The 16,967-nt window shown below is 39.4% G+C and overlaps 1 protein-coding gene across 1 annotated transcript; it reads left to right on the top strand.

Annotated features, from left to right (window-relative positions):
• The first annotated feature begins 878 nt into the window (after positions 1-878).
• Positions 879-16,637, top strand: LOC141805646 (ER degradation-enhancing alpha-mannosidase-like protein 3). Its single transcript, XM_074690789.1, has 21 exons — positions 879-1,150; positions 1,237-1,702; positions 1,813-1,858; positions 2,501-2,601; positions 3,412-3,451; positions 3,575-3,687; positions 3,805-3,958; positions 4,147-4,281; positions 6,122-6,227; positions 6,318-6,415; positions 6,553-6,678; positions 6,781-6,864; positions 8,430-8,513; positions 9,565-9,689; positions 9,850-10,045; positions 10,129-10,286; positions 10,379-10,496; positions 12,658-12,831; positions 12,985-13,150; positions 14,097-14,288; positions 14,529-16,637. The coding sequence occupies exons 2-21, from the start codon at positions 1,554-1,556 to the stop codon at positions 14,816-14,818; spliced, it is 2,655 nt and encodes an 884-aa protein (XP_074546890.1). The 5' UTR covers positions 879-1,150; positions 1,237-1,553; the 3' UTR covers positions 14,819-16,637.
• Positions 16,638-16,967: the final 330 nt, after the last annotated feature.

Genomic DNA, 16,967 nt, shown 5'->3' on the forward strand with positions numbered 1-16,967 from the left:
CATCATTAGACACTGCATGCGTTAGCTATCTTTAGTCAATAAATGTGGACAATTTTTAGTGTTTTTTTGTTGTTGTTAGAAATACAAAATAGTTATTAATTATTGTCACCATTATGAAATATTACACAATAATTTTCGGGGAGGGAAAACATGAATGTTTGAAACACGGATACTACATGATTTAAACTGAAACACACCTTTATTTTTAAAGTACCGTTCGTACTTTAAGATATGCAGCCAAAGTAGACTTACAGAAGAAAAAAAAACTATGGGTAGCAGCAATATATGTATCCTCTATAATACTTTAAAGTAAAAAAACAAAATCAGTTTAAGATCTAATGAATACCATAAAACTCTGAAAATACAAGAATACAATCAGTAAAAACTAAATGAATTGGTATTAGATAAAATAAACTAAAATGATTTAAAAAAAAAAAAAAGAATTAAAATAAGGAGAATGTGTTCAACAGTCGTGATAAAAGCTAAATAGGTGATAGCTATGCATTAATGTATGATGTAAACAAAACAGACTATAAAAACAGGTACATATACATCCTCTTTGACTCCACCCTCAATGCTACGTGTGCGTGTAACTATAAAGTAAAGTTTGTCCCTACAATAAGTCTACAAGGCGACGTTTTGCCTATGTCCATACAACAATCCGACGTCAGTTATCTTACCTTATCATTAAAGCATTTAAGAAAAATCGAAATACATATTTTTATACACTTGGTTTCTTAAAATGTCCAACAGTCACAAAGAGAGGGCGCACAATCTGCCTACTTGGTGGGTAAACTTGCCTGTGGTGCATCACTCAGGGCTGAAAGGCATCGTTTCACGTAGGACGCTTGCCCATTCTTTGACAGCTCGGTACTCGACGTCAGAGTACTACAACATTATACCTACAGTGATACATGGGGACGTGTCATAATCTGTTTAACTGTATGGCAGTTGGGTTAAGCTTAAGATTAATCTTTCTTTATAGAACAAAGTGTTTTCTGACTGTACTGGACTTCAGTTCTCTCGCTGTTAGGTTTGTTGTAACCTAACGGCCAACTAGCAACTTGTTAGCTGGCTAGCAACAGGGAGCCTCCCAAAACTGTGATGGCTAACAAATGTTAGCCATTCTGCCTCTCTTACATTCAAATTTGTAAGTATATCATTAATTATATCATTATATCATTTATAATGATATAATTTCCTTGTCTTATTTAAGTCTTGTTTTTTTCTTAACAGGCCAACGGCAGCTGGTTATTTATCGATACTTTGCTGTAGCTAGCTGCCTCTATTGTTTACATGGATACGGTCAGCTGAGGTCCTTTGTGGGCATGTGGTGGTCGTAACAATTCTGGGTGGACCACAGTTGCAGTATGGAAAATAGAGCTGAGGGGTTGTTAACCTCTGTTGTCAACCCACCGTCTACCAAAATGAGGATGATCGGGGCTCTGAAGGGGGACAGCTGTGCCTGCTGGACTGTTTGACTTTGTGTGGGAGGTGGACACAGGGTAGGGAATTGTTTGTCCATAGTAAAGATCAACCTAAGGTAAGACTACATGGGGAGAATAGAAAATAAACCGTGCAGGAGAATCATCCAGTCTTCAGACAAAAAGATGATGTTGACACTGCTGATCATCAGCCTCCTGGGCTTGGTGAAATGTCAGGAGAGCCAGACCATGACACCAGAGGAAAAGCTTGTAATCAGGTAAAGACAAACATGTGTTTGGGAATAAATGAACATGGAAGTCCCAGTAATTTTGGTCCTATGGTGTCATTTTCCATGTGATTGATATATGATTTTCCTTTTTTCGACAGGGACCAGATTGTTGAAATGTTTGATCACGCCTATGGCAGTTACATGGTAAGCTGTAACTTTGATGCAGTGAAAAACACCCATATCACTCAAAACTAGAGTTTGTGCAGGTAGCAAACATGCAGGATACTGCTGCAGATTCAGTGTCATCTAGGTGCAACAGTACCAGCTCCAAATCACTAGTTAGACTCATGTGGGCTTTTTATTCATTTATCTTGTCAGTGATAAATGAAAAAGTCGAGGCTTAAGGCTTTTTTTTTTTTTTATTGTGAAAAGTACAGTTGCAGATTGACTTTAGTCAATTACGTTTTTTGTCCTTTATAGAGGGACATTTCTTGTACTAGTTAATATTGGCCCCAAGAATCATTTTTCAGTTCAGGCATCTATTTTATAAAAATAGATAAAATAAGTAAATATTAATTTTACAATTATTTACCAGACACCACAGTTAAATCAAACTTTGATTTCGACCCATAATTAGTTCAAATTTGTAGTTCATGACCTGCAGAATAACTGCTAAATGGCAAGTAAGCTACAGCCAACAGGGAGCCAGCACTTGAGTGAAGTTTTTAGCTTTAGGCTGCGAGTTTCTTTTTCCTCTTGTAAAGAATTTTTCACCTCCAGCTGTCTTTTCTGAATAACTCCTTTCTGAATGAAGCCTTAAACCAGTATGTTTTGTTTGTGTTGCAGAAATTTGCCTACCCAGCAGACGAGCTGATGCCTCTGAGCTGCAGGGGCAGAGTTCGGGGCCAGGAGCCCAACAGAGGGGACATAGATGACTCTTTGGGGAAGTAAGTTCATCACCAACACACATGATGGGCATTTATTTGTAACTCTTACATCGGTGTCAGAGTAAATCAAACCACGTGTGTCCTTATTTGTAGAGTCTAGAGGGCTTTGTCATCAAGAGCTTTGCTTTATCATATAGTGGTTATCAAAATGAAAACACACAATATCAATCTGTATGCACATGTGCTTTATTTCTCTCCAACTATGTAAGACTACACACTATCTTTTTATCTGCTTTTGCTATTTACTCTGGACTGAGAATACAAATAGAGATGACATCTTAAGTGTGTTTTTCCTTCCTTTTTAAATTTGGTACCTTATCTCAAATTATGTTAAGTTTTTAAATTTCCTTATCACTGCAATCACTCTTTAAAATAACCAACAAAAAAGACCCTGTAACTTGATCTGAAACGAATCTCTTGTTTTACCATATGAGTTGTTTTTTTATATACTAGTTTAAATGTCTTTAAGTCGTGAAAATCTAAAATATTTTTCTGATGTGATTTAGGGTTTTGCTTTTTCAATTATGACAAGGACTCATTTCTTTTTATAACACTGTTATTCCCAGCAGATTGAAAATTTGTCATGTAATAGATGCCCCAGTTTTACAGGAACACATTGGTTAATAATAAAGTGGATGAAATTTAGAATGAACATTAAATTTTGAATCCAAAGAACCCATTTCAGAATGCAATTTAAGTGTGAATGTAACAGATTAGGCTTGTAACAGTCTCTCATATGAAATTGTATCAGCTCTCTGCTGAGCTCTGCAGGACTCTCCTGTTGTAACAGTTTGTGTTTCTTTGCTGCAGGTTTTCTCTCACACTGATTGACACTCTCGACACCCTGGTAGTGAGTATCTACTTTTCTTCTCTTTCCTTTTCAAAGGCAATCTGTTTTGTTTTTGTCTCCAGGCGTTTCCCCTCTTTGACTCCATGTTTGCTCCATAATAAATGTGTTTGTGTGTGATTGTAGGTGTTAAACAAACTGGATGAATTTGAGGACGCGGTGAGGAAAGCTGTGAGGGATGTTCGCCTGGACAATGATGTGGTGGTGTCTGTGTTCGAGACCAACATCAGAGTACTAGGGTAAAAACTGTTTCACATAAATGTTATTTTTAATTTTACACATACTTTGATATTGTTGTTCATCTCAACCCATCCATGTGTCTTTGAATGAAAGTCTGTCTTCCCTGTTTCATGCAGAGGGCTTCTGGGAGCCCATGTGATGGCTGACTTGCTGCGTCAGCGTGGTGAGAGGATGCAGTGGTATCAGGATGAGCTCCTACACATGGCCAAAGAGCTGGGCCATCGGTTACTGCCTGCCTTTAACACCACAAGTGGCCTTCCCTACCCCAAGGTTCTCATTGTTCTGCTGTTGAATAGCACAGGACTTAGTGAAGAGATTTTGTAGATAGAGCGCAAATTCTTTCCACAAAGCTGTCCACTACAGAGCATCTGTAGAAAAAACAATGCTGCTCAGTATTTAAGGACACAACTTACATTACTTTAACCGAGAGCCGATTAATGTTAATCAATGTTTTCCAGGTGAATCTGCGATATGGAGTCCTGAACCCTCTCTCACGGACAGGCACTGAGTCGGACACCTGCACAGCGTGTGCTGGAACAATGATCCTGGAGTTTGCTGCCCTCAGCAGATTGTCAGGAGAGTCTGTGTTTGAGGTATTACCTTCATTAGGGCTACACAATATATCGTTTCAGTATCGTCATCACAATATGTGCTTGCGTAATATTCATATCATGAGGGTGTGTGATACATGCAATATGTTATGTTGCTTCTAGAGGTGTCTCTAAACATTACGTTCCATTCGTTCATATCTCTGGTAAAATATTCAAGCCTACTAAAAAAAGCAAAACATGGGAGGAGGACAAATTTGTGAGCCACTGTGCATCTGCCCATATTTAGTAAATATCCCTGTAATATTATTTGGTAGCAGAAAAAAACTTAAAAGATGGAATCTCTGTACAAGAGCGCGTTGTTAAAAAGTCTGAACTGATGTGAGAAGGATCACTTGCAGGAGATATTATTGATCAATATCAATAACTTTCAGATACCAACATGATTAAAACTCTTTGCTAACATAAACAGCGTTTGCAGAGACATAGAGAGAGAGAGAGGGGCAACAAGGTGAGAGTCTGTTATCATTTCAGGGAGAAATCAGCTGAACAGAGTGAAGTAGGAAACTTAAGAAAATATCGCAGCGAACTAAAATATTGCAGTATCTTTTTTTTCCCCAATATCGTACAGCTTGACCTACATCTTACTTATTTATATGAGGTAGTACAAAGCAGATGAACCAATTTGGTGCCCTAGGCAAGATTTCATCTGGTGCCCCTTGTATTCCAGCACCAATAACAATTTTTACATACTTAAATAAAACTATCATACAGCTCTATGTTTTAGTGACTTAATTTTTGTAAAAGAAAAACCTGCAAATAAACACTTTAATCAAATTTAAATAGATACGAAATAAAACATAGTAAAATATTTGGAACTGAGATACAAAGATCTATAATTACAAAGTGAAGATTTGAAAATATGTGTTTCACAGGAACCTATAACAAAATACAATAAATAAGAAATCAAGTTGATCACATATATCAGTCAAATTAGTGGTAGTGAGTATTTATTGATAATAAAGCAAATGTGTGAAAAGCTTAATTCCAGAGGTTCCTAGGTTTGTTTTCTCTTCATCAGAGCAGCAGGGCAGGTGTGCGTCAAACTATTTATTAAAACATTTTTATTTGAAATCAGCCGAATGTTAGCTTACTAAGTGTACAACGATGTTAATAAGAAGCAGGACTCTAACGATACCTGCCTCACAAAAGAAAAACTGTGATTCTATACCTGGTTATTTTATAAACACATATAAAAATGTTTGTTAACCTGATTAAAAAGTAGTGAAAATCACTGACGTTGACTTTATTAGAAGTTAGGACTAACATGGTCAAACGTGACTACCAACCGATAACAAGCTAGCATAACTGCGAGTAAGTCTTCTAAATAATACTACGTACATACCTCTGTCTTTTTGGCATTTCTCCTCCTCCTCTCTTCTTCTCTTTCACCCCAGGGCTCCTGAAGGCTTTGGCTTTTTTGACATGATACCCGTTATTTAGCGTATTGTTGGTCAGTGTTATTTAAGCAGCATAAACTGTCTGTCCATCTCGTCCATAAATGAGCAGGTGAGGAGCAGTGTTGATGTTGTGATCATGTGCCCTTCAGGGTCAAGCCGGGTGCAGGAAAATACGGCCTTTTTTAGGTTATTGTCATGTTTTGCTGGATTCTTTTGTAATATTACTGAGTGTAAGTCTGGAAATTCTTTTATAAAAAATGAAAACCTTAATTTGTTGTAGGTATTTTTTCTTCTTTTCTTCTTATCATCTGCTGGCAAATCATGAGGGCGCAGCGCCCCCATGATTGCCGGCGCCCCTAGCATTTGCCTATACCGCCTATGACACGGGCTGGCCTTGCTGTAATGGAAGAATACATGTTTGACAGGAAAATGCGAGGAAGGCTCTGGATGTCCTGTGGGACAGGAGGCAGAGGGGGAGTGACCTGGTTGGGACTGTCATTAACATTCATAATGAAGAATGGGTCAGGAGAGGTGAGGGGATTCAAACACACCTGTACATTTGAACAGCTCAGTACATGACTCTGACTTTATTTGACTTTCTTTTCACTTGTTTACACACAGACAGTGGAGTTGGTGCTGGTATCGACTCATACTATGAATATCTCATGAAGGCCTACATTCTTCTGGGAGACAAGGTTTTTCTTGAGAGGTTTAACACTGTAAGTCCTCTCCATCAGCTGCTGTATTTCTCCTTTTTGCTGCATCATGAAACTCCCTGTGTTTTTCAAACTGTGTTGCTGTTAATTCAGTTTTCAGTGTTAGCTAATACATTTTTCATGGTGTTTGTCTACCGCAGCACTACAGTGCCATTATGAAGTACATCAGCCAGCCTCCCCTGCTGCTTAATGTGCACATGCACAATCCCACTGTGAGCGTGCGCAGCTGGATGGACTCTCTCCTGGCGTTCTTCCCTGGCTTACAGGTCAGGGACTCATTTATTAGATTGTACATGATTTATCACATTTACCATCATAAATAAGTCTTTTAAAGAACCCTGGTATACGTCTTTATGTGTCTCTCACAGGTTTTGAGAGGAGATCTGAAGCCAGCTATCGAGACTCATGAAATGCTTTACCAAGTCACCAAACAGCACAAGTTTCTTCCTGAGGTAATGGAAATGTTTATACTACTACTAAATGAAAATTTTATCATCATTTTAAGGCATCGTCTTGATGGAAGCGTGTGTTGCTCCAAACCTGTAATTGGTGGCTGTCTCAGGCTGTCTCAAACAGTCCCAAACACTTTCTAGTGGTACAGTTCTAACTTACATTTGTGACAAACAGAACAAAGTCAGAGTTTTTAATGCAGTGTCATCTGAGGATCACGACCACTAAGCCCTGGTTTTATCCTTGTCTTCCTTGAGATTTGTCTAGATTTTTGAATCTTTTATGACGTCATATTCTGGAGATGATTAAATCACTAAAATCTTTACAAGTTCTTGCAAAGAAACAAGGAATTACTCTAAAATTTTTAAAGCATTTGGTCATAATCTCTCATACAGTGGGGAACCTCCTCTCATTTTAAGGGATACACCCTCTCTTTCAAAAACCCAGTCATGTCACCACCCTGATGCAAACTGACCAGTATACTTGTGTGTTTATTGTAAATTAGTGTCATAACATGCTTCAGTATTCCTGTGCCAGTTTCTTTGGAATGTGTTGCTGGCACTAAGTTTGAAATGAGAATATATCACTATAATATTATATTGATCGTTGCTTTACATTATTTTCCTTTTAAAGGTTAAGTTTGCAAATAATCAAAATCTGTTTTTATTATATTATATTATTATTATCATATATAGCATACAGACTTTTTTGGAATTAGGGATGTACTATAAAAAGCATGTATGTTGGCAATTCATTTATAACATTTCATATTGAAGAATATTACTAAGATATTTTATCACTGGACACAGAGTTATGTATCAAACCATTTTCAATCGGTTCCACGGTCAAATCATTATACAAACACAACAAACGCATTCAAACTTGGGTGTAAATTGTCAAAGAAGGTCTTTTTTGTTGAATATATTATGGTCATGTAACCCAACTCTAGAGCTCAGTCAAAGCGAGGGATGGGAACCTTTTACATTTGAAACAGTGTTGATGCCCAGTACCTGGCAATTGGTATCGATATTCAAAAGTACCAATTTTTGGTGCTTTTGTGTGTTAATGTGGTAATAACTATTATTTTGTTTAATAATAAATTATCAAAGTTTTAAATTCAACACATTTTTTTCTCAGTACATAAATTTGCAATGCTGAGTTTATGTCCAGCATGGAAAATCTATTACTCTTCCACTCCCTCACAGTCACAAAGATGCGTTTTAGTACCTAAACATGGTACCGTTTGATTTTACATGAATCAGTACTCAATTCTACAGACAAATCGTACCTATAAAAGTACCTAATTCGGTACCCGACTCGATTCAAAACTGTATGTAAGTATGTCCAACAAGTTATCAGCCTTTAAAGAAGTTATCACTTCTTATACACAGTGTTATATTCTGGTTTGATTTGTATAGACATAGAAGAAGTCTTTCAGTATAACATGTCAAGATATGATAATTTGAATTTTTTCCAGCTTTTTCACATTCTTTGATATTGTGATCAATAACGTTGAAAAAATGTTATCAGGAGGCGTCTCTAACTCACTCCTCATCTTTCTCTGTAGGCTTTTACCACAGAGTTCAGAGTTCACTGGGGCCAACATTTACTGAGACCGGAGTTTGCAGAAAGCACCTACTACCTCTATAAGGTAAAAAAAATAAATTAATATGTATGTATATATATATATTTTGTTACAAATAGTTCTTCCCTAGTAATGCTGCGGCCACACCAGATGCGAATGGGCAAATTTGAACACACTTCACACCTGTGATGCACTGCCCGAACACCCAAGACTGGACGCTGGACTATTTTAACAAGCTTGGGGGGCGACGCGCTGACGATGACGCGCTGGCAATACTTTATGTGTGTGCATATTCATCTCTCAACAAACCTCTACACTCAATCCCTGAGGGGCCTGCTGCCTCTCCCTTGTAATTCACCTCTACTGGCCCTGCCTGGCTGTTCCCTGCAACCTCATCCTCGACCCCCCCGACCCATGTTCCCGAAAGGTCTCCTGGGGATAATGAAGGGGTTGAGGGAAGAGAGGACAGCAGAGAACTTCCGTCTTTTCCCTGGCTCTGCCACTGCCCCACTCCTCCCTCTTCTCTATCAGGCTCTTACAACTTATACGACAAAACTCCACTGAGGAAAACACAGTGGCACTCAGTGATGACCCGAGCAGGCAAATCCAGCTGGAAATGAATATTTACAGAACTTACCTTCAAAACCTGTCTCTTCAGCAACTTTCACCCAAGCCTGCTCCTTTTTTTTTTTTCCCAGCCTCTACACGTCGTATTGTATAACTCAGGATATTGACACACTGCACAAATCAACTTTTCCTCCATCTTTCATTGGGGTTAGAGTCGGAGCAGGTGGTGGGAGCATCGCACGTCATCAAATCAGTGGTGTCGGGGGGAATGTCATAGCTGATTGGCTGCAGCGGCACAGCCTCATGCAAATTTGCGTCGAAAGTTCAACATTTTCAACACTTCCGCACAGGCGTTTGACGCCCCAAACAAGCTTGATGCTCCATACGTGCTGCACCAAACCAGTCCAACGCGCTGGCTGGGGCGAATCTGCATCCAAATGCATCTTTGCATTGACTTTGTATGTAATCTCGATGCGCGTCTTTGCCAATTTGCGTCTGGTGTGGCCGTGGGATAAGACGGTTGGTTCTGATCACGTTCTGTTTGCTGCAGGCCACTGGCGACCCGTACTACCTCAGAGTGGGACAGTCCATCGTGGAAAAGCTCAATGCCTTTGCCAGGGTGCCTTGTGGATTTGCTGCTGTTCAGGACGTGCGCACTGGGACACATGAAGACAGGTATGCTGCACACTGTCATACACATTAGAAACTTCACAGTCCCCTTGTTAATGAAATGAATGTCAAATAATGGAGCCAGACTTTCTTCATATAAATGTGCTCTTTTCTGTGTGTGTGTGTGTGTGTGTGTGTGTGTGTGTGTGTGTGTGTGTGTGTATAGGATGGATTCCTTCTTTCTGGCTGAGATGTTTAAATACCTGTACCTCCTGTTTTCTGAGAAGAGCGAACTGCCAATCGACATAGACGACTACATCTTCACCACAGAGGCTCACCTTCTCCCTGTGTCTTTGTCCACCATCAAGCCACCGTGTCCAGGCAATGACACAGTGAGAGGTCTCACTTTGGCTCAGACAGAGGTATGCTCAAAATGATGCCATTTTTAATAGTTTACTGTGTGGTGAATCATACAGCACCTGTAATTATTCTCTCTTGGCTTTAGGAGGCTGTTCCTGTCTCTAAAGAAGAGGATCTGTTTACCCACTCCTGTCCTAGCTTGGAGACCTTGTTCCCCAACAACCCTTCATTTGCCAAAACCATTCGGGATGGCTACAAGTACCTCACTGGGGTGGGACGAGCTGTCCACCCTTTACCCGTCAGGTGGGTCCTGCTGTAAAGGGACTTTTGATTTAAAGCAAAATCACCTGTTACAGCTGTTGATGATTACTTACAGTCTTTTTGTGTTTTAACAGGGAAATTGAATTACCTCTTCATGATAACGGCATGGAGCCTGTGGAGTTCTTGAAGAGCATGGGCATTTCTCTCACTCCATTAAACGAGATCATGGTAGGAGACAGGAAGAGTAATAAGGTACTTCACTAGCTATCACTTATATCCTGCTCTGTCCTGCACTGTTTTGTCTTTATTTTTGTAAACTTCACAGAGTTGGGACAAGGAGATTGTCTGTTTAAAAACATGGCTGTAAGACTGAAAGAGCTAAAAAGAAATTTACTGAAAGGTTAACTTTGGAGCTGAGGTAATAAGCTCATTTTTCTTAAAAGCAGAGTCTGAGGTTTGCTGAGAAATTTGTGAAACCAGATACAATATAATACAATACAATACAGTACAGTACAGTACAATGCAATACAGTGTACTTTATTAGTCCATGTAAAAAATGGGGTAAAAAATGGGTTTGATGTTGTCACCAGGTTGCAGGCAGGTGGTCAAATGACCAGCAGGAGTAGACTGATTTATGGCACATCAAAGTCTCTATGACAACACCACACCGGCTGATGAAGTCTAGTAGTGAGACAAGAGATATTATATTTCTGAGATTGATTTTGTAGTGATGGTGGACACTAGAGCTAGTGCTGCACGATTTGGGGAAAAGGTGCGATTTGCAATTAGGTGGACAATATTGCGATTGCGATTGTGCTTGCAATTTAATAAGAAATGTTGTGTCATGATGAGTCTACAGACTTGCTTGGTTATCATGGAGAAAAATCTGAATTGCATGTGCTGACATTGCGATTGCGATAACCTCTTTTGTGATTACGTAATTGCATGTGCTGACATTGCGATTGCGATAACCTCTTTTGTGATTACGTAATTGCATGTGCTGACATTGCGATTGCGATAACCTCTTTTGTGATTACGTAATTGCATGTGCTGACATTGCGATTGCGATTGTGATAATCGTGCAGCCCTAACTGGAGCCTAACTGTCAGACAGAAAAAGGACAGAAGAGCAGAAGAAAGATAAACAGGAGAGATAGAGCACAAGCTGAAGGCTAACATAGGCGCCAATCTATTTGTGCTAATGTTCATTTGTTATATGTTGTATTGTTATAGGTTTTATACGTTATATCGTATGAGGTTACGTTAGCTCTGCTTGGTAGATGACTGGACGGACATCGCTAACCAGGATTCACTAACGTTACACATTACAGACACATCTCACCACACCAGGCTGCCAAGCTGAGCTAAACATAGCCAGCTATTTAACTACATACAAACTTCTGTTTGCTTGTTGTCACGTTTCAAACTGTAGCTCTTTGTAACTGTACTGATAAATACCTCACCTCATCACATTGGTTGTTGTCTTCAATAAAGGAAAATTGTTCCAAAATAAACACATGCCTTGTTGAAAGTCACATCTTTATGACATGTTCATGAGACTCAGGACCAGAAGGTTGCTGCAGTCCAATTAAAACAGATCCTCCTCACAGCATCTTTAAAATCCATATTTTTTAGACATTTACACAGTTTTCTATTTGTAAGCATGATATGCAAAGTAACAGTTAACTCCCTTTGACGTAATTGTGTTTTGTCATTGACTACATCACCTACAAGTATGAGAAGAGAATCAAAAACAAAGCAAAGGCCCCTGGCAGAAGCCTGCACATGGGAGAGGATTACATGTCTGTTACATGTCAGTTACATGTCAGCAGTGAAAATGGCAGAACCGATACAGAGATTGGAAACCTTTCAGCTCAAAGAGGCGTGAGAATGGGAACATTTTCAGAGTTTCAGTCTCACTTCTTTGCCTGTAAGATACACAGAACACATTTCAGTTCCTGACTGCTGAATTAATTTTTGCGCTGAAGGCGCACTTCAGTGCAGCTGTCAACACAGTCCAATTATAAAACTTGCTGTTAAACTAATTAAAGCTTTTTAATTTAAATGACAGGGCGCTGAGCAGCACGGTTAGAGAATTCTCCACTGGTTTAAACAGCTGACAGGTTTTGTTAAAAATCTTATCAGCTGTTACTCAGCTTCTTCCAAAAGTGGAAAAATGAATCTGTCACACGGATTCTGAACTATTTCACTGGAGTAGAATAAACATTTCCGTGGTGACAAGGTACAGCTTAAAAATGTAAAACATATAATTTGATGTCACAATCTTCTCATACTCCTTGATGAACTATGTTAGAACATGATCTGGTGATAGCACAGGATTTTCCTTCTTTAAAGTGACAATAAAAAAATGAAACATGACCTGTGACTGTTTCTCTACACCTGAATCTCTCCAGGATCATAAAGGAGTGTACCAGGTAAAACTTGTAGCAGAGCTGAGCCACAACCCAGAGGAAGAGGTGGTGGTGCCTCACGCTGTTCAGCTCATTTCTCCTCCTTTCCTGGGGAGGACAGTCCTCACAGCGGGACCTGCCAAGTTTGGTATGGACCTTACAAAGCAGGAACACGGGGTGAGCAACACCTACATCATTAACACATACTCTCCCAACAGCTTCTCCTCTCACAGGAACAGACTCTTAAGGATAATCAGAGGATTTAAAATTTAAAAGTGTCAGATTGTTTCTGTTTGTCCTGTAATGTATCATCCATTTCTTGTGCTGCAGGTGAAGGGCAGCATACGGAAAGCCTCCCCGTACTCTGCATGTGGGCCGATTGATAATGCAGCGGAGCTGAAAGGCAATATTGCTCTGGCGCTGCGTGGTGACTGTATGTTTGCTGCTAAGGCTCGTCAGCTGCAGGAGGCAGGAGCCATAGGAGTCATCTTTATAGGTGAGGATGGCAACACATGGAGCTCCTTTTAACTCCTGACACAAGATCATTTTACCAAATCCTGGTCCAGAAACTTTTAGATCCTTGCATGCACCTTGCAAAGGGAGATTATATTAGTTTGAAAAGCTCAAAATACTCTGTTTGGTTTATGTGCACTGCAAAAAACTGAAATCTTATCAAGTGTTTTTGTCTTTTTTTAAGTAAAAATTGTCTTATTATACTCAATATGAGCCACTTTCAACTTATCAATCCAGAAAAAATGTCTTGTTTCAAGTTATCAGAGTACAAAATTGAGGTTTGAATCGCTTGTAACCAGTAAAAAAAATCTGCCAATGGAACAAGAAAAAATTGCTTGAAAATTTCCTTGAGACTAGAATAATGTCTTAATACAAGTAACTTTTCTCTTGTTCCATTGGCAGATTTTTTTTTACTGGTTACGAGCAATTCAGACCTCATATGTCCTTAAATAACTTGAAACAAGACATTTTTCTGGATTGGTCAAGTGAATTTGGCTCATATTGAGTCTAAAAAGGGATTTTCTCTTGAAAAAAAGACAAAAACACTTGATAAGATTTTAGTTTTTGCAGTGTGAAGGGGAGCAGTTGAGTAGTGTGAAAGGGGCTTCAGGCTCAGAATCCAACCCTCCTCCTCAGAGTGTTGCTTACAGATCTCAATCACTGGTTTCAAGTCGTCTGGAACACATCATGATGTTCATTTAACCCATATTAGGGTTTGTTAGAGTAAGATTTTGGAACATCTACTGCCAAAACCTGTCAACTGGTTTAGTATTGTAGCAATGTGGATCCACTGTCCTTCAGACATGGTCATCACCGAAGCCAAAAAGTCAATATGACAGACGTGCAGTTTACTCAAAGCTCATTCAACAAACAGTAACTTAGCCAAATACATCAGTTTGTTTCAACCATTTCCCCGTCTCTCCTCTCAGACCACCGTGAAGGAAGTAACAGCGAGGAAACTCCACTTTTCCAGATGGTCGGAGACAGCGACTCCACTGATGACATCACCCTGCCGTTGGTGTTTGTGTTCAGTCGTGAGGGTGCTGTGCTCACAGCCGCTCTCGAGGACCATCAGAACGTGGACGTGCTGCTGCTACCCAAAGAGAGGCAGCTGGGGCAAGGTGAGCAACAGGATGAGGGTTTTAAGATAAGGCTAATATTCTCATATTGAAAAGATAAAGAATTCTAGTGCTTTGGGGTATCTTTCATTTTTATGTAACATCATTTTTATCTGATACCTGTCTTACACTTTGTGTTTGTAAAAGAATAGAAAATAATTCAATAATTTTAATTTTTTGAGGTTGAGGTGTTTGATAACAGTGATCTCATTTTGAACACCATTTGTTATTTTCATTGTCAAGATAAAACAGAGAAGCCCAGGGGCATGAACATCAAACTCCGCCTGGCAGAGGAGGGGGAGCTGGAGGATGGAGCAGCCAGGGGCCCCACCCTGGAGTTTGTCTTGGAGAAAGATCAGCTGCTTGTGAAGGACGTGGAGGAGGAGGAGGAAGAATCGGAGCACAGGGAACAGCAATGTTCACAGCAGCAGGAGTTTTGCACAGAGGATGAAAAGTTACACAGAACTGAACCAAGTTCAGCAAGTTCACGTGAAAGCACGAACTCTGACTGTGGACCAGACACAAACCCTTGACCACTGCTAATCCCATGTTTCCTGACAGGCTTCTGATTGGCTTTGTGTGTCAGAGCCCCTCGTTGACCTACATGGCGCCCTGACTGACCCAGCCCGCGTGTTTGCAGCTACTGGGGGAGCAGCGTGACACTTGTATCCTGTGAAACCTTGAGATGTTTCTGTATTTATTTGAAAGAATTAAAGTGGAGTCTGTGTTCTCTGAAGTGAGGGGGTCCCATCACACTTAGGTAGATCCTTAGAGGCTGTAAGCTGTAGGTTAAGATGGCTGAGCTTGTGCTGATCCTGTAGTGTTGCTGTTGGAAGCACGTGAGGTGCTTGTAGTGACGATGACATAGACCACTGACTAGAATTTGAATTTACCTCACACTGGAGGAAACTCAGACAAGGTGAAAACCTATGTGGCTCATTTTGATATGCAATGCAGTTTGTTCTGAGGATAGCGCCTTTACACATCAAGCGGCTACAACTGAGTAAAACAATTTTCTTGGTAATGATGGATGGTAGATAGCCTGGCCAGTAGGTGGAGCTAGCACCCACCATAAGTCTCACTAACAAAATTTCAAGATGAAGGAGATAACTGGGGCCAATTTAGATGTTTGTTTGTACAATTAAAGATCTTCAGGGAATTTTATGAGTAAATGCAGTTTGATAGGTTGACTCATTTGGTCAAAAGTGTGTGTGTTTGGATTTAATTTTTGCCATTATGTGTGAATGTTGAAGTGTGTGAGCAAGATGTGTAATATCAAAAATACTAAAGAAAGCATCTCACTTAGAACATAACTTTAAAATTTAACCCATATTCAACTCCATCATACCAGGAGACCATAACAAAAGGTCTCTTGGAAAGACCACAAGGAATCTTTCAGGACTAAGTTTAAAGTTTTTATACTGTTTTGAATTTTCAGACTCATTGATAACTCACTAATTCATTCAAGTTAATTGCCTTGTAAAATGACCAAAGATAGTTTTGTTGCATGCTACAGGGTGAGTTCCATATGCTGCAGTCCCAGGCTGTGATGCACTTTGAAACACAGGTATGAATGTTTCTGGCAGATTCAAACATTCAAACCGTGTCTTTGCATCTTTTTTTGTTAAGCATAGGTTCTTTGAACTGAAGTCATTTATCAGCATGATGTTTTGAAGTTTCAAATGCAATCCCTGGATTGCAGCAGGATTTTTTCTGAACCATCCTGAACATTTATCTGGAAATGCCTGTGAAATCAGACGTTTGAGGTTTTTGAAGCATTTTTGCAAGGATTTCTGTTCCATTCAGATGTAAATTCACCTTTTTTTTCTTATTTTTATACCTACTCAACTAATTTTGTTGGCATTACTGTTCATAAAATCTTTATGCAACAATCCAGACACATAAAACTCTGTCAAGTAAGTGTCCTCATAGTCGCTCAAGTCCTAACGCTACTAATCTATTCCATGACTGTTGTCTTGTTATACATTAATGTCAGCTCATGTATAGTTCAGTGTCAAAATAGGTTGCTCATCTTGATGCTGCTGAGTAAATATTGAGTCTTAATCCAAAGTGTTTTTTTTTTAATTTAGCCCAATGAGGCTTTACCAACAGGTATACCTCAGGACTGTGCATGTTACTGTTCATAGAGAAAATAATCACCAACAAATAGTACAGATTGTTGTTTCCATTATTTTTAGCCTTATTTATACTTTGTTCTGCAAATTCTGTTGATTCAGTTAAAAGTTGCCAAAATAGGTGCATGACATGGCTCTGGTTTCTGTGACACATCTTCTCTGTGTTTAGTTTGGGACTGTTGGCTGAAGCAGCCTGATTAATAAATCTCAACCACAATATGACACCACTTGTTTCTGTGCTTTATTTTTTTTCCAAAAAACAGTGATTTTTTTGATAGATGATAGTGTCTCTGTTTTGTTGGGCTTAGCTGCAGCTGAAAACTTAGTGCCATAATGGATTACATCTTTTCAAATGCTGCATCACATCAAGCCTATGTGTAAACACATTTTTCTCCTTTAAAGCACGTCTTATGTTGAACATAATCCTGGTTTTACCTAATTTATTAAGAATGTTTTTCTTCCTTTTTTCTTTTGGCTCCCTTTTTTTTTTTTGTCCAGGGGTGGCCAGCCTGCGGCTCGTGAGCCACATGTGGCTCTTTGCCTTTCT

Source organism: Halichoeres trimaculatus, unplaced genomic scaffold (assembly GCF_033239565.1).
Source record: "Halichoeres trimaculatus isolate MK-OKI-2021-1 unplaced genomic scaffold, fHalTri1.1 fHalTri1_scaffold_16, whole genome shotgun sequence".
Classification (NCBI taxonomy): domain Eukaryota; kingdom Metazoa; phylum Chordata; class Actinopteri; order Labriformes; family Labridae; genus Halichoeres; species Halichoeres trimaculatus.